The 18,362-nt window shown below is 39.1% G+C and overlaps 1 protein-coding gene across 27 annotated transcripts in view; it reads right to left on the bottom strand.

The window, feature by feature from the left end:
• The window catches only part of LRRFIP2 (LRR binding FLII interacting protein 2), a 108,936-nt gene that overhangs the window by 75,315 nt on the left and 15,259 nt on the right, over positions 1-18,362 (bottom strand). For all 27 annotated transcript variants that reach the window (NM_001038070.2, XM_005222411.5, XM_005222418.5 and 24 more), the window contains 1 exon segment: positions 8,734-8,877. In NM_001038070.2, the coding sequence (NP_001033159.1) occupies positions 8,734-8,823 (90 nt within the window). In that variant the 5' untranslated portion in view covers positions 8,824-8,877.

Below are 18,362 nucleotides of genomic sequence, written 5' to 3'. Positions count from 1 at the left end.
TGGATTCACCATGGATAAAATGAGAACAGCAGACCACCCCACAGAGTTATCAAGAGGATTAAGTCTGTTTAAAGGGCTCAGAACAGTGCCTGGTACATAATTAGAGCTCAGCAAAAGTCAGCTGGTGCTATTCCTTGAATTCTCCATATCTTTCGGCCTCAGAAGCTTGTCCCATGTTCTTCCCACTGACGGTAAAGCTCTTCCTGGAATCTGACAGCTCCTCCTAAATCATTCCACTCCTTCAAAACTCAACTGAAAGGGCGCTTCCTCAGGGAAGCCTTCCCAAAGCCATCAAACATGTCAAGTCTCCCATCACACTCTTCAATAAAATCATTTACTGTTCACTCAAAGCACTTAGCACGGCTGTAAATAAATATATTATTACGTTTGCTCAATTTTAAGAATACCACTGGTTGTAACATACACCGACAACCACAGCTTTCAAGACAGAAATTACAATATTAAATGTAGACATTAATTTTAGGGTCAATTTTTTCCTCTAGCATCTAAGCTCTACAAGGGAAATGACCACATTAGACCTGTCCATCCCATGTCCTTACCTAACACAGCACCTATGAGAGTAGATGCCCAATAAACATTTACTAAATGAATGACACTCAAAATTCATGTTTCTAAAAAAACCCACTTTATTCTTAAATGAAAAATGGTACTAATACCCATAATCATTATTGATTATGGAAATTCTTTGCATTTTAAAAAACTGCTATCCTTGACAAAAGTTTTTTATCCTTAATTCAACACTGCCTAAAAATGAACAGATGACTAGAACAAAACAGCAAAATAACTATGAGGAAATCATTAGCTCTATCAAGCTATCGTGGCTGTTATTCCATAAAACAGTAATACTGGACAGTATTTTTTAAACTAAGCACGGTTCTTCCCTTTGTATCCTTCTTCTCAGTGTGCTAATCCATAATCAAATTTCTGGTTTTCATTACTAGATGGCTGGAATCTACCATTTTAGGCAGCAAAATAATAAAATGCAACCAACTGTCCATCAACAGATAAATGGATAAAGAAAATGCAATACGTACATACAATGGACTATCATTTATCCATAAAAGAAGGAATTAAGTTCTTTAAAATGGAAGAAAAAGAGGAATGAAGTTCTGACACTTGCTACAACATGGATGAATCTTGAAGACATTACGCTAAGGCATTAAGCCAGAAACAAGAGGACAAATATTGTATAATTCCAATTATATGAAATATCTAGAATTAGACAAATTCATAGGGACATAAAGTAAATTAGAGGTTACTAGGAGCTGAAAGGGGGCAAAGGAGTTATTGCTTAATGGTTACAGAACTTCTGTCTGGGGTGATGAAAAGATTTTTGAAATAGACAGTGTTGATGGTTACACATATTTTGACCATAGCCTAAAAATTAGTCATGTAAAAACCATTGAATGGTATGCTTCAAATGAATTACATGTTATGTGAATTATATCTCAATAAAGCTCGTGTTAAAAAATGAAATTCGAACGTTCTAGCAGTGACAAATGGTAAACAGCCATAGAGCTTCCTTTTATCCTTAGTATTACAAATAGGTTTGCACACAGAATATGTATACATGCAAACTCTGCTCAACATGACAGTCTCTCTAACTCCTATAAAAGATCAGTTTCTATGCTTGTCATTGATTCTGTTTTTTAATTTATTTTCTTCTGGCTGTGTCGGGTCTCAGTTGTGGCATGAGGGATCTTTGATCTTTGTTGTGCTTGTAGGATCTTTTTTTTTAAGTTGCAGCACATGTGAACACTTAGCTGCGGCATATGGGATCTAGTTCCCTAACTAGGGATGGAACCCAGGCCCCCTACATTGGGAGTGCAGAGTCTTAGCCACTGGACCGCCAGGTAAGTCACTGTCAATGATTATTTAGATTTAAGAGAATTGTGCAAAATGAGTATGAATTTTGAGGGGGTCCTGAATCTCAAAAGAAATCACAGAATTTTAGAACCGGACAGACTTTCAGATCATCAGGTTCAAAAATAAGCAACATTCTGATGACTTTCATTTGAAGGGAAGTGCAGAAAACATGTTTTCTTCATCATTTCAGCTCTACAACAAGGAAAGGAGTAATATTCCAGGCTTCAGTGATGCTGTAATCAGACTGCCTGCAGACTCTTCAAGACCCTTCTACTTCTCAGAAACACTCACTGTAACACTCACGAAACTGACTGTGGTAAGGCGGCATAACTGGCTTTCATCCTTCCCCGTCCTTCTCCCTTTCAGAGGCTAGCTACCTAAGGGTCCCCAGTTTCACATACTCTGTGCTTTTAGGTAATTTTCACTGACAGGCAACTCTCCAACTGCATTTTCCCCAAACCTGTGGGACAATCAAAGTCACACAAGCAGGAAAGGTAATAAGCATCCCGATAGGCCTTCTGACACCCCGGAGAACCTGCTGGGACCTCCCCCAACACCTGCTCTCACAAGCGCCGTGACAGACGTGCCCTCCCGAGAGAGCAGCAACACACCTACCACAGCACGGCAGGACTTCTAGATCCATCCGCACTCCTCCTTCACAGAGAAGTCTTCAAACATTCCAACATTTTCAAAAATCTATCCAGGTTTTACAAGATAAAAAGAATCCTGGAGATCGATGGTGATGACGGTTGCACACGTGACTGTATTTAAACCCACAGAACTGCACACTTAAAAATGGTTACCGTGGTCAATCTTATGAGTATTTTATAACAATTTTTAAAACACACTCAGTTCTACATATTAGCACGCAAATTATTCAGTGTGCAGAACACAATCATGCCCCTTTTTCCTTTTCTTCTTCCCTCTAGTTGTCTGATTTGGTGCCAACTGAGATGCATGGAAACTTGAAAAAAAGTAAGCAGGAGGAAAAAGAAGCTATTTTTGTTTATTTATGGCATGTCCTATCTGCCTCAAAAAGCAATTTGAAGTGAGGAAAGACAAATTAAACTCTTAAGATTAAACTTTAAAAAAAAGATTAAGCTATTTGTCATTTTCAGTTGTTACGAGGGTTCTGTTAGTTTTTATTCCTAACCCAAGGCATCTGCGTGTGTGTGTGTGTGAAAGGATGATTCTATCAGAGAAAATAAAAATTGGGGGCTATCTATGAATGCCAACCGTTCAACGTACGAATGGACAATAGAGAACTGGCTATTAAAACTTGAAAGAGAAAAAAGAATCACAAAGGATATACGAAAGAATTATTAAGACTGCTAAACCTATTTCCTCTAAAGTTTCACAACAACTACATCACACTTTAGGCATTCATTCTTGCAAATAAAGTCTTGAAACTTAAAAGTAAAAACTAGTCCTTTTAAGTTTCAGGTTTAAGCTGACCAGATCATTAGAGTTGGAATATTCATGTTCAGAGTTCGGAAGACAGAAATGAAAACTAGGAATAGTGGCCTCTTAAACTTTTTATAAAAATAATATTGTAACTTTAAATATAATAACTGGATTAAACTTAGTTATTTCATAGCAAAGTAATAAGGTACAGGGAGGAAACAACCTGTAAGTATAAAAAACTGATCATCCCAGATGGGTTCTTCTGTGTACTTTGCTTCATGGTTCCCATGACTGGCCCAGGAAGGAGTATGTTTGTGTATCTGTATGCGTGTGTGCACATGCATGTGTATCTGTGTGTGTGTGCATTTAAATACAAACCTATAAGCTCACCCTCACAGATTCAGATTTAGCAAGTACGGGGTAAGGCCTGGTAATCTGTATACTGAAAAAGCAACCTGAGAGATTCTGATGACCATGTTTAGAGTACTTATCTTAAATAGTTTTTTGCAAAAGAATATTTTACTTCTTACTTCCTATTTCAACTTATTAAGAAGCAACAAAATAGCCTACTGCAAGTCTAACACCATGGTAAAGTTTACATGTACTATTTAAATGTGACAACAGTTCTATAATACAGGAAAGGAAGGTGAAGTCGCTCAGTCGTGTCCGACTCTTTGCAACCCTGTGGGCTGTAGCCCACCAGGCTCCTCCGTCCATGGGATTCTCCAGGCAAGAATACTGGAGTGGGTTGCCATTTCCTTCTCCAGGGGATCTTCCTGACCCAGGGATCGAACCCAGGTCTCCTGCATTGTGGGCAGATGCTTTAACCTCTGAGCCACCTGGGAAGCCCCTATTATTCCCATTTTACAGTTGAGGAAACTGAAGTACACAGTAGTTACTTAACAAGATTGCTTAACCAGCAATGAGTACAGCCAGAATTCAAAGCCATGCTTGTAACTCTCCAAAGCCCAGCTCTTCTGGAAGTAGTATGATTCGGAAGAATGAACAACAGCTTTAAAAGCTGAGTTTGAGTCCCAGTTTTGATACCTTTCAGACATTAATCGATCAGTTTCATCTGTTTCCTCATTTGTAACTAAGGCTAATAACAACATCTCTCCTGGGCTTACCTGGTGGCTCAGTGGTAAAGAATCTACCTGCCAATGCAGGAGACAAGAGTTCAACCCCTGATCAGGGAAGACCCCACATACTGTGGAGCAACTAAGCCCACGTGCCACAACTTTTAAGCCTGTGCTCTAGAGCCTGCAAGCCGCAACTACTTAAGTCTGCACACCCTGGAGCCTGTGCTCTGCAACAAGAGGCACCACGAGAAGCCCGTGCACTGCAACTAGAGAGTAGCCCTCACTCGCTGCAGCTAGAGAAAAAGCCCTCGCAGCAACAAACACCCAGCACAGCCAAAATTAAATTAAAAAAAAAAAAAAAATTTTTTTAAATGAAGAGTGTCTGTCCACTTGAAATGGCAGCCTTTAAAAAAAAATTCTATCCTAACTTATAGGGTTATTTTGAGAATCAAGATGTGATTTGATTTAAAATCATGAAAAGCTACAGAAAAACAAACTATTAATGGAGAAGATAGAGAACACTAAAAACAGCATGGCACAGACTTCATTTGAAATTTGTTATTTGAATCCAAGTTCTGCTATTTCCTAGCTGTGTGACCTTAGGGAAGTTACTTGTCTTTTCTGTGCAATCATTTCTTCATCTGTAAAATGGAGACTATAATAGAACCAATTTCACAATTCTGTGGAGATTAAATGAATTCAGTTCAATTCAGTTGCTCAGTCGTGTCCAACTCTTTGCAACCCCATGGACAGCAGCATGCCAGGCCTCCCTGTCCATTACCAACTCATGTCCATCGAGTTGGTGATGCCATCCAACCATCTCATCCTCTGTTGTCCCCTTCTCCTCACGCCTTCAATCTTGCCCAGCATCAGGGTCTTTTCAAATGAGTCAGTTCTTCACATCAGGTGGCCAAAGTATTAGAGTTTCAGCTTCAGCCTCAGTCCTTCCAATGAATATTCAGGACCGATCTCCTCTAGGATAGACTGGTTGGATCTCCTTGTAGTCTAAGGGACTCTCAAGAGTCTTCTCCAACACCACAGTTCAAAAGCATCAATTCTTCAGTGCTCAGCTTTCTTCACAGTCCAACTCTCACATCCATACATGACCACAGGAAAAACCATAGCCTTGACTAGACGGATCTTTGTTGACAAAGTAATGTCTCTGCTTTTGAATATAGTGTCTAGGTTGGTCATAACTTTCCTTCCAAGGAGTAAGCGTCTTTTAATTTCATGGCTGCAGTCACCATCTGCTGTGATTTTAGAGGCCCCCAAAATAAAGTTCATTTTAAATGCTTAGAAAAGTATTTGTCACATAGTAAGCACTCAATGGGAAAGACTAGGAATCTCTTTAAGAAAATCAGAGATACCGAAGGAACATTTCATGCAAAGATGGGCTCGATAAAGGACAGAAATGGTATGGACCTAACAGAAGCAGAAGATATTAAGAAGAGATGGCAAGAATACACAGAAGAACTGTACAAAAAAGATCTTCATGACCCAGATAATCACGATGGTGTGATCACTCACCTAGAGCCAGACATCCTGGAATATGAAGTCAAGTGGGCCTTAGAAAGCATCACAACAAACAAAGCTAGTGGAGGTGATGGAATTCCAGTTGAGCTATTCCAAATCCTGAAAGATGATGCTGTGAAAGTGCTGCACTCAATATGCCAGAAAATGTGGAAAATTCAGCAGTGGCCACAGGACTGGAAAAGGTCCATTTGCATTCCAATCCCAAAGAAAGGCAATGCCAAAGAATGCTCAAACTACCGCACAATTGCACTCATCTCACATGCTAGTAAAGTAATGCTCAAAATTCTCCAAGCCAGGCTTCAGCAATATGTGAACTGTGAACTTCCTGATGTTCAAGCTGGTTTTAGAAAAGGCAGAGGAACCAGTGATCAAATTGCCAACATCCACTGGATCATGGAAAAAGCAAGAGAGTTCCAGAAAAACATCTATTTCTGCTTTATTGACTATGCCAAAGCCTTTGACTGTGTGGATCACAAGAAACTGTGGAAAATTCTTCAAGAGATGGGAATACCAGACCACCTGATCTGCCTCTTGAGAAATTTGTATGCAGGTCAGGAAGCAGCAGTTAGAACTGGATATGGAACAACAGACTGGTTCCAAATAGGAAAAAGAGTTCGTCAAGGCTGTATATTGTCACCCTGTTTATTTAACTTATATGCAGAGTACATCATGAGAAACGCTGGGCTGGAAGAAACACAAGCTGGAATCAAGATTGCCGGGAGAAATATCAATAATCTCAGATATGCAGATGACACCACCCTTATGGCAGAAAGTGAAGAAGAACTCAAAAGCCTCTTGATGAAAGTGAAAGTGGAGAGTGAAAACGTTGGAAAACGAAGATCATGGCATCCAGTCCCACCACTTCATGGGAAATAGATGGGGAAACAGTGGAAACAGCGTCAGACTTTATTTTTCTGGGCTCCAAAATCACTGCAGATGGTGACTGCAGCCATGAAATTAAAAGACGCTTACTCCTTGGAAGGAAAGTTATGACCAACCTAGATAGCATATTCAAAAGCAGAGACATTACTTTGCCAACAAAGGTTCGTCTAGTCAAGGCTATGGTTTTTCCTGTGGTCATGTATGGATGTGAGAGTTGGACTGTGAAGAAGGCTGAGCGCCGAAGAATTGATGCTTTTGAACTGTGGTGTTGGAGAAGACTCTTGAGAGTCCCTTGGACTGCAAGGAGATCCAACCAGTCCATTCTGAAGGAGATCAGCCCTGGGATTTCTTTGGAAGGAATGATGCTAAAGCTGAAACTCCAGTACTTTGGCCACCTCATGCGAAGAGTTGACTCACTGGAAAAGACTCTGATGCTGGGAGGGATTGGGGGCAGGAGGAGAAGAGGATGACAGAGGATGAGATGGCTGGATGGCATCACTGACTCGATGGGCGTGGGTCTGAGTGAACTCCCGGAGTTGGTGATGGACAGGGAGGCCTGGCGTGCTGCGATTCATGGGGTTGCAAAGAGTTGGACACGACTGAGCGACTGATCTGATCTGATCTGAAGCACTCAAGGGTTAGATGCTTGAATGATACCCGATTTTGTAAATGAAGCATCATATCCAAAAAAAGAATTAAAATATCTAGTGACAGTACAAAAAGAGCCTAAAACATACTGGGATTTCCTCCCCTTATAGAAATCTGGGTATGTAAATCCCGTGGATTTTGGGATCAAATATTCTGAGTAGTTTCAATTTTCAACTAAACTGTGTGGCTTCCAAAATACTTCATTCAAGTAGATTCTTAAGATCACTGTGAAGTGTTAGCTAATGCTTCAATTTTAAATATCTTTTTCCTTTTTATCTAAAACTATCTCACCAATTTTTAAAAATAATTTTGTTAAGGTATTATCACAGTTTTGTCATCAGATTTTAGAGAACTTCCCTCTGCCTCAAATATCCTCCTACAAAATTTGACTTTTAATTCAAAAGCTAAGTAGCTTACAAAAGGAAAAACGTAACAATGAGCTAAATGCGAAAAAAGTCTGTGTGATATGTCAAAAGGAAACAGCACTAGTTTTACATGAGTTATTTACTAAGAATAACGAAGAGGAAGTGATGAGGGAACAATTCGCACCCAAAGAATACAATCTGAAAATGCTCTAAGTGCTTCTTCTACCAGGTTAGTATATGATCAGGTCTGCAACTGCAGACAGAGTCTGAAATCAAGTTGGCTCCTCACTGAGAAATCACAGCTGGGAGTTATCCAACATGTCCAATATGCAGCAGGAAATGCTGCCAGAGATCTAATAGGTGACACTCCTTTCCTTTTTGTCCTTTTTTCTGAGTTGTCAACAAACCAAAACAAAAATGCTCCAGAAGCTCTATTACTAGCTAAAAGTTAAACACAAAAATTCCATTGGAGTTATTTAAAAAACTGCTAAGATGCTGAATCTGACCAGACACCAAATAAGGTCTGTTTCTGTCAACAATTATACTGTGCTTCCTGGAATATATTAACGGTAGAGTCCAAATGAGCATTTCTACAATATAGCTATCTATCGTATCTTCAACATTCTAATTACCTTAAGCTTCAATAATGAAGATTAATTATAAATTTCAAAACATTAGGACAAGTCCCTGGAGGTCAACTAAACCACAAAAATAAAATGAAAAATTAATTTTACATAACTTGAATAAATACCCAAGTAAAGAGATAGTAACTGCATTTTATTCTAGTACAATATTTTGGAGGCTGTATTTAACATCTAATTCACAGCAAACATTCTAAACTGGCTCAATGAATGACTCTCTGTATTTCTCCCCCCAGCACCTTTACAGCATTCTCTTTCGTACAACTCAGTGTGCGAGGGGTTTTCTAGACATACCTCTCTGGCAATGTTACTCAAAGCTTCATCTTCTGCAGAAAATCGGTCTTTCACAGGTGTCCTTTTCCTTCCAGAACCAGGAGTCCCCATCTTGTCTTCTAAACAGTCTTTAAACAATGAAATGTGACTTCACTGTTTTCAGCCCTGAAATAAAAAAGAAACAGAATAATTTAGGATGTTTCTCTTTATATAGTTTTAATACTCATTTATACTTTTAACAACGAGAAACTATATGTATCAATTACTGAAATTAGTCACCACTTTGTCTTCCACCATCAGTTTTTTCCCAAATATATTTTAGAATATTTAAATTTATACTAATTACTAAACCTTCTATGCTTTTCACCATATTATCCACAGCAATCTATGAGAACATATTATATTAGCTTCAGAAAACTGCGAACAGTAATAATTTTACTTAACAGTTTAAAATTACTAGAGCTATTTCTAAAATCTATTTCCATTCTAGAAAGAAAAAAACATTTCACAGAAGTCATTCAGCCTAAGACTTTGAGAGCACATATTCAACAAAGTTTAATACAGAGCCTTAAAGCTACAAAGGCAAGTTGGCTTTTAGTGTAAATCAAGAAACAATTCCACTTAAACCACCGTTGTTGTATAGTGGCTAAGTTGTGACCAACTGCAACCCCACAGACTAGAGCCCGCCCGGTTCCTTTGTCAATGGGATTTTATAGGCAGAAATACTGGAGTGGGTTGCCATTTCCTTCTCCACGAGATACTCCTGACCCAGGGATCGAACCTGCGCCTCCTGCATTGGCAGGTGGATTCTTTACCACTAAGCCACCACGGAAGTTACCACATTAAAAAAAAATGTTTATTATTCTGCAATTAGCAATAAACATCAACATCTGTTGTTCAGTCTTTAAGTTGGGTCCAACTCTTTGCGATCCCACAGACTGCAGCATGCTAGGCTTCCCTGTCCTTCACTTTCTCCTGGAGTTTGCTCAAACTCATGTCCATTGAGTCAGTGATAACTATCTAACCATCTCATCCTCTGCTGCCTCCTTCTCCTTTTGCCTTCAATCTTTCCCAGCATCAGGGTCTTTTCCAATGAGTTGGCTCCTCGCATCAGGTGGCTAAAGTACTGGAGCTTCAGCATCAGTCCTTCCAATGAATATTTAAGGTTGATTTCCTTTAGGATTGACTGGCTTGATCTCCCTGCTGTCCAAGGGACTCTCAAGAGTCTTCCCCAGCACCATAATTCAAAAGCATCAATTCTTCAGCACTCAGCCTTCTTTACAGTCCAACTCTCACATCTGTATATGACTACTGGAAAAATCGTATTTTTGACTATATGGACATTTTGTCAGCAAGATGATGTCTCTGCTTTTCAATACATTGCCTATGTTTGTCATAGCTTTCCTTTCAAGGAGCAAGCATCTTTTAATTCTGTGGCTGCAGCCACTGTCTGCAGTGATTCTGGAGCCCAAGAAAATAAAGTCTGTCACTGTTTCCAATTTTTCTCCTTCTATTTGCCATGAAGTGATGGGACCAGATGCCATGATCTTAGTTTTCTCAATGTTGAGTTTTAAGCCAGCTTTTTCACTTTTGCCCTTCATGGATCACGGTCTTGTTGTGGCAAAGGCGCTTGCGTAACTAAATGAAACTGTGAGCCATGCCGTGTAGGGCCACCCAAGACGGATGGATCATAGTCGAGCATTCTGACAAAACGTGGTCAACTGGAGGAGAGAATGGTAAACCGCTCCAGTGTTCTTGGCTTGAGAACAACCCCATGAACAGTACGACAACCAACAACGTCTAGGGCAACAAACCCTGAATGCCTGCCATTGCCAGGTAGGTACTATAGGAGGTATTAAAAATACAGTGATGAACAAAACAGTGATGAGATAGGCCAATGACTAAGAATATGTCTATGGGCCTATTATTATTGTTATTATAAAATAGATGCATTTTTACAAAGGAGAGAAGAAAAAAGTCATCTGCTAGGGTTAAATAACAAGGACGATAAAGACCATCTAACCTTTCTAGCACAGGGTATTTGAAATTAAAGACATTAGTGAGAGAATGTATCCCAAATTACATGACTCCTTCTCTCCTATACACATTCCTGGGCATGTAGCTTTTTAAATGAAATATCCATTCGTTTTTTCCTAGCTTTAACAAAATAAACTGGCGAGGGACTTCCCTGGTGGTTCAGTGGTTAAGAATCAGCCTTCTAGAATGCAGAAGACGCAAGTTTGAGCCCTGGAGGACTGGGATCCCACACGCCATGGAACAACTAAGCTCATGAGCCACACTACTGAAGCCCACAGGGCATGACTAGAGCCTGTGCACAGCAACAGAAGATCCTGCGTGCTACAACTAAGACCCGACACAAGCAAACAAAATAAATAATAAATACATAAACCTGCAAAATTTCATTTGATGACAAGCCACAAAGAAAATCTCAAGTAAGTTTGTCCTAATAGAATACACTACTGAATATATTAAAAGTATAAGTGACTTTAATGTATTGGAATGAACTTACTTGATCCAAGCAAAATAAAACAGAACTCATCAATTCATTCTGCCCAAAAAAGTTCTCTCTGATGAAAATTCAGGCCATTCCTAGCTTAGCTGACTCCGTTTTTTTTTACTCCTACACAGCTGCCTGTTATCTTTGTCAATCAGAATGAAGACTGATGATAGTTTTATGATTCTGCCATAGAAAATATACCTCTATACAAGAAAGTCCATGCAGTCCATGGAGTTGCAAAGAGTCTGACATGACTGAGCATCTGAACTGATACAAGAAAAGGTTCATTTAAAAGGAAACAGAAGAAAAAAAAATAAGAATGTATATTGGAAGGCAGCACATGATTAAATCCTAGCCACCAATCAAGACAATTTCTGGAAAGCACAGACGGTTTTTTTTTTCCCCAGAAATATGCCATCATTCTTAGCCTCAACACCATTTTAAAGATCATTCACTTGTTTAATAGTAATGCTGTATAAACACCAGTCACCCACTGAGAGAAAAGCAGCATGCAACAGAAGGTTCTTTTTCAGAGTGGAGTGACAATTTAGCTGATGCTCTCTGGGATCATCCAATATTTGCCCTTCAGCCAACTTTCCAAGGACTCACTGAAAGACATTTCATAGAAGTGGGATACAAAACATAGACATTTTCCAATTCCAGATACACAAAAATAATTAGAGAAGAAAAAAAGATTTGGCTGGAACTGTAGCAAAGTTTAACAGTAGTTTTGTTAGAAGAGTGTTTTTTCTTCTTGATTCTCTAAAACTTCAATAGTATTGGGGGGAAAGAGATGCATTTAAAAATAAAAGCTTTCATATCAGAGAATAAACTGGCCCCAAAGTGGATTGCACCCAAATCAGGCCCAATATGCTACCCAGCTGAGACACGCTGTCTGACACCACCACCAGTGGCATGCTTTTGAATAGAGGATTTCTTTCTCCTCTTTTCCCATAATCCATTTTCCTTCTTTCTCAACTAATACACTGCCTTAGACCTTAGAGCTGCCAGGATATTCCTTAGCACACAGATTTAAATAATTATCTTTGCTAGGGGGCTTCCCTAGTGGCTCAGTGGTAAAGAATCCACCTGCCAATGCAGGGGACATGGGTTCGAGCCCTGATCCAGGAAGATCCCCACATGCCATGGAGTATCTAAGCCCACGCGTCCTAACTACTGAAGCCCGAGCACCCTAGAGCCTGTGCTCTGCAACAAGAAAAGCCACTGCGATGAGAAGCCAGTGCACTGCAACGAAGACCCAGCACCACCAAAAATAAATAAACAAAAAATTTTTTTTAAGAATTATCTTTTCTTAAAAATGCCTAAAAACCAAAACTGTTTCAACAAGCTCCAGGCTAAGCCACCCTGAGAGAAAGATGACAGCGAAAAGGACGGAGGCGCAGGATCACAGGGAGGAAGCGGAGACGACTTCCTGTCTCCCGTGTCCTCTGAGACCCATCTACAAGGGCACCCAGGGGTTCTCACGCATAACTGGCCAGATCCCGCCACCTTTTTCACCTGCACGTGAGGCAGATCAGTCATTACCTATTTGAAAAAACAATTGAGGGCTTTTGAAAAAATTACATTGTTTGTATTCTGTAAGGAGACATCCTTACTGACATTAGAAAAAAGTAAGGTTTTCAGTTCCTATGTAACCATCTTCTAATAACTCTAGAAGAGTCTACATCACCGACAGGGGGAAACCTTAAAAGAAATAAGATTTCTGGCATAGACAATAGAAAACTACTTTCAATGAAATGACAAAATTAAAGATAGACTCGAAGGTGACCTCAAATAAATTATTTCCAGTTTCGGATTCTAAAGTAAATTTCTATTCCAAGGAGGTTTTCTCAAGAACAGTTTTCTTTGGGAGCCATGTTAATTTCTTCCAGCTTTTCCTTAGTGCTATCAACCAAACCCAGAGCTAAACCTTTACACCCCCTGACAAGAACAAAACTGCCTGCATTTTTGTGAACTCCTTTATCCAATGTCAAGTTGATTTTCTCCAGATGGTTTTGTCATTAAGTATTTGTCTACCTAAAGGAAAGAAAGGGTGCTGTGAAATATAAATCTTCCAAAACAGATATATCAATAAGGCTTTCTCTTCTCCAATAAGCTTCTCATGCAATACATTTCTGAAAAATAGGCATTTTGCCACATTAAGTGGCATTTCAATCATGATACGGTTCACTTTTATGAGAACAGAATATCAGTGTGTCATATGCTAAATATAGCACACTTAGATAGTTCTGTCTGGATCCTGATGGGTACAGTTCCCTTATATTGTAAGTATTATATTTCATCATAGAAAATTCAACATACTGGTGTTAAGTCTTTTGTGTCAGCATTGCCATTACAGGTAACCCAAGTCCATACAATAAAACATTTGGTAGTTACTTATAAGCAAATCCCAGGATCCAGAATGGCAGCTGAACTGTAATTAGAGCGACTGGAGCTGCTGCCACTGGATAAGATTTAAATCGAGAGGCTCTGAGCTGGTTGCATGACCAGTTGCTGCTCTGCTCTTCCCGCTGCCTACGCCTTCTTTTCTTCACCCAAAGAGCAGAAATAACAACTGTCTACACTCTCTGACATGGCTAATGTGAGGCTCAAGTGAGTTAAGATAAATGCAAGCACTTAGCAGACAAAATGTTTCAAGTGTCTTGAACTAACCAGCTCTTTTACATATTTAGCTTATGAAGCTGACAAAAGGGCATTCCTAGCCTTTCTTTAAAATTTTTTATTTTTAACTAAACAAAAGTATCCTCAAAATTGCTTCTACCAGTATGCTTCTTGTGATATCGCTGGCCATGCTAAAAAAACATTTTAAGGTACTCTGTGGTATTCAAAGTCTTTTTTGGAAAATCTGAATGAATACACAAGTTCAGAGGTATAACTGTATAATGCGTGTTAGTCACCTTATTAGAACACAAATTGACTTAGAAAGACAAAGGTCTTTAAATGGTACACTTAAGATCTGTGCGTATATCTCTATGTAAATTCCACCTCAAAAGAAAAGGACCTTCAAACAAATACTGAACTCTAGTCAATGATGCACATACTGAAACATTTCGAGTTGAAGTATACTGATACCTTCTACTTATTTTGAAATGCATCCGAAAATAAAAAGGAATAATGGATAAGAGGAGAATGGAGAAAGAACTACATGGGTGACAACATACAATAAAATATTAATCGTAGAATCCAGGTGGTAGGTACAAGAGTGTTCACAGACCTCTGTCAACTTTTTTTTTTAAGCTGTGCCACGCAGCTTGCAAGATCTTAGTTCCCTGACCAGAAATCAAACCTGGGCCCTGCAGTGAAAGTGTGGAGTCCTAACTACTAGACCACCAGGGAGTTCCCTCAACTTTTTTGTATGTTTGAGATTTTTTATAATAAAATGCTGGGAAAAAAGTAACTGGTTGACAAAGGTAGATGACTACATGAACAAAAGGCATGGCAACTGGGAATTGCAATTAAAAAATCTTGATTTGAAATAAAAAGGAAGGCAGAGGTAATCGCAGTATAGAAGAATACCAGTAGTTACACACACATTAGGAAGATTATGGGGAAAGGAGAGAACATGAATTCCTGGACTAAAAGAGAAAAAAAAAGAGGAGGAGGGGGAAGGGCACAAAGAGCAGGGGGAGGAGAGGGGGAAAGAAGAAAAGAAAAAAGCAAGCAAGGAAGGGAGGGAGGGATTGCAGAGACATCAATTCTGAAATATCTAGATGAGACCATTACACAGAACCCACAAAAGCAACAAAAGGAACACCCAGAACTTGAGGCAGAGTAAAAAATGAAAAATACATATATGAGGCAAAACTGGACGGCCTGGCAGGACAAAGATAGATAGATACTAAATACAAACTAAATCTCAGGAAAAGTATCAGAACCTATAATGGTTAATTTAAACTCATCTTTTATAAAATACAATGCCTATAAAAGGTCAAAGACTTGTATAGTCACATCTCCTACTCCCACATTCAGTCCTCCTAAGAATTACCGAAAATGTTTTTTAAAGTCCAATATTTTGAATACATAGTATTCTTATATACCCAATACAACCAATAATCTTTCCATTTCCTCTTTTCATAAGAGTACATGCCAGGGGTGAACTTCCTTCCTTGCTAACAATGTTATTCAATAAATGAACTCTAATGGGCTGTACAGAGAAGGCAATGGCACCCCACTCCAGTACTCTTGCCTGGAAAATCCCATGGGCAGAGGAGCCTGGTGGGCTGCAGTTCATGGGGTCGAGAAGAGTCGGACATGACTGAGCGACTTCACTTTCACTTTTCACTTTCATGCATTGGAGAAGGAAATGGCAACTCACTCCAGTGTTCTTGCCTGGAGAATCCCAGGGACAGGGGAGCCTGGTGGGCTGCCGTCTATGGGGTCGCATAGAGTCGGACACGACTGAAGTGACTTAGCAGCAGCACCAATGGGCTGTATGTTAAACATGATTTATAATACTACATCATCAACTGTGCAGAACCTAAATCAGGAAGATGTACTCTTACCAACAACTGCATTCTCAGCTTGTCCTAAGAAGTAAATCATGTTCAAGTAGTACCATTTGAATGGACTCCTTTCCCCACATCTTTAATTATCTCAGAAATGTATGGCCGCATGTTCAGAGACTGAATGGGAAGGAGAGAGAAAATTATATACAATTGAAGATAGGTCCCACTTAAAAGTGTGAAATAAAGCAGAAAATAAGAAAACAGCAGAAGTACTAGGGTTAAAAACAGAAGCTCAGGTGACAAAAAAACCCAAACAAAAGTGATAAAACCCTAAACAAAAGAAAAATGTAGAAGTGTGAAATAAGGATATGATTTTCTAATGTAATATGAAGGAGATTCTAAAATTAGGAAATTTTAATAAAAGAAATCATATACCTTTAATTTTCCCCCTTTCAATGAAGATCTACTGAAAATCTGCAAGGCACTACGTACATACTAATCATTGCCTTGTAAGTGGAAGAAAGAGTACAATAGGAAAATTAAAATCATAAAGAGGTCAGAGAGAATGTAGCTATACCATTTTAATGTATTCTTTCTTTTTTTTAATCAAATAATTAATTTATTTATTGGCCACACTGCAGGGCATGTGGGAACTTAGTTCCCTGACCAGAGATCAAACCCATGCCCCGTGCAGCAGAAGTGAGAGTCTTAACCACTGGATATCAGGAAGTCCTGTCTACATATCCTTTCTCACTATTCAGAGAATGGTGTTCTCTGAGGCACAAAGGTTTTTATTTTGAGGAAGTCAATTCACCTATTTTTTTCTTGTGTTGTAAGACTTTGATGCTGCATAGCTAAGAAAGCACTGTCTACCCCAAGGTGACAAAGATTTACTCCATTTTCTTCTAAGAGTTTTGTAGCTTTAGCTTTTACACAATCCATTCTGAGTTAGTTTTTTTTTTTATATGGTGTGATGCAGGGATCCAACTTCATTCTTTTGCATGTGGATATCTACTCTTTCCAATACCATTTGTATGACAGTTCTTTCCCTCCTGAACTGTCTCAGTACCCTTGTTAAAAATAAACTGAATATAAAAGTAAAGGTTTATTTCTGGCCCCACAATTCCATTCCATTGATTAATATGTATATCCTTATGCCAGTATTACACTGTCTTGATTACTGTAGCTTTAAAGTAAGTTTTAAAATTAGGAAGTATGAGCCCTCCAACTTTGTTCCTCTTTGAGACTGTATTGCTGTTCATGACTGTTCTGGGTCCCTTATCTTGCCATACGAATTTTAAGATGAGCATGACTATATTTCTGCACCAAAAATTGAATTCTGCACTGTCCAAGATCAATTTGTACAGCAGTGTCATCTTAACAATATTAATATTCCAAAACATGAACATGGAATGTCTTGCCATTTATACAGATCTTGTTTAATTTCTTTCTCCAATATTTTGTGATTTTCAATGAACAAGTCTTGAACTATTTAAATTTCTTTTCCCATCACAGGGGTCATTTTAAAGATCAAGTAGATATATTGAGTACGTTTTTATAAACTGTAAAATGTTTCAGAAATATAAGGTGTAACTGATGCCAAAAAAAAAAAAAAAAAAAATTTGAAATCACAATAGCAAAAGAGGTGACAAAGCAAAACTCAGAAGTAAATCCCGTGGCTAAAGTTAATCTCAGTTGAGCCACAAGTGGGTGGGTAGGTGGGTGGGGAGCTGTGTATTTTCAAACATAAATCTAACCCTAAATCTAATCCAACGTCAGACCTACATACTTTGTAGGAAGGCATTTTTCTCTATTTCCAATTAACTAGATATGTTCAGTTCAGTTGCTCAGTCGTGTCCGACTGTTTGTGACCCCATTTACTGCAGCACACCAGGCCTCCCTGTCCATCACCAAAGCCCGGAGTTTACTCAAACTCATGTCCATCGAGTTGGTGATGCCATCCAACCATCTCATCCTCTGTTGTCCCCTTCTCCTCACGCCTTCAATCTTGCCCAGCATCAGGGTCTTTTCCAATGAGTCAGTTCTTCGCAACAGGTGACCAAAGTATTGGAGTTTCAGCTTCACCATCAGTACTTCCAATGAATATTCAGGACTCATTTCCTTTAGGATGGACTGGTTGGATCTCCTTGCAGTCCAAGGGACTCTCAAGAATCTTCTCCAACACCACAGTTCAAAAGCATCAATTCTTCAGTACTCAGCTTTCTTTATAGTCCAACTCTCACATCCATACATGACCACTGGAAAAACCATAGCCTTGACCAGACGGACCTTTGTTGGCAAAGTAATGTCTCTGCTTTTTAATATGCTGTCTAGGTTGGTCATAGCTTTTCTTCCAAGGAGCAAGCATCTTTTAATTTAACGGCTGCAGTCACCATCTGCCGTGATTCTGGACCAAAACAAACAAAGTCTCTCACTGTTTCCCCATCTATTTCCCATGAAGTGATGGGACCAGATGCCGTGATCTTAGTTTTCTGAATGTTGAACTTTAAGCCAACTTTTTCACTCTCCTCTTTCACTTTCATCAAGAGGCTCTTTAGTTCTTCTTCACTTTCTGCCATAAGGGTAGTGTCATCTGCATATCTGAGGTTATTGATATTTCTGCCAGCAATCTTGATTCCAGCTTGTGCTTCATCCAGCCTGGCATT

Source organism: Bos taurus, chromosome 22 (genome assembly GCF_002263795.3).
Source record: "Bos taurus isolate L1 Dominette 01449 registration number 42190680 breed Hereford chromosome 22, ARS-UCD2.0, whole genome shotgun sequence".
Lineage (NCBI taxonomy): Eukaryota > Metazoa > Chordata > Mammalia > Artiodactyla > Bovidae > Bos > Bos taurus.
This window is presented reverse-complemented; position numbering and strand designations above follow the sequence as displayed.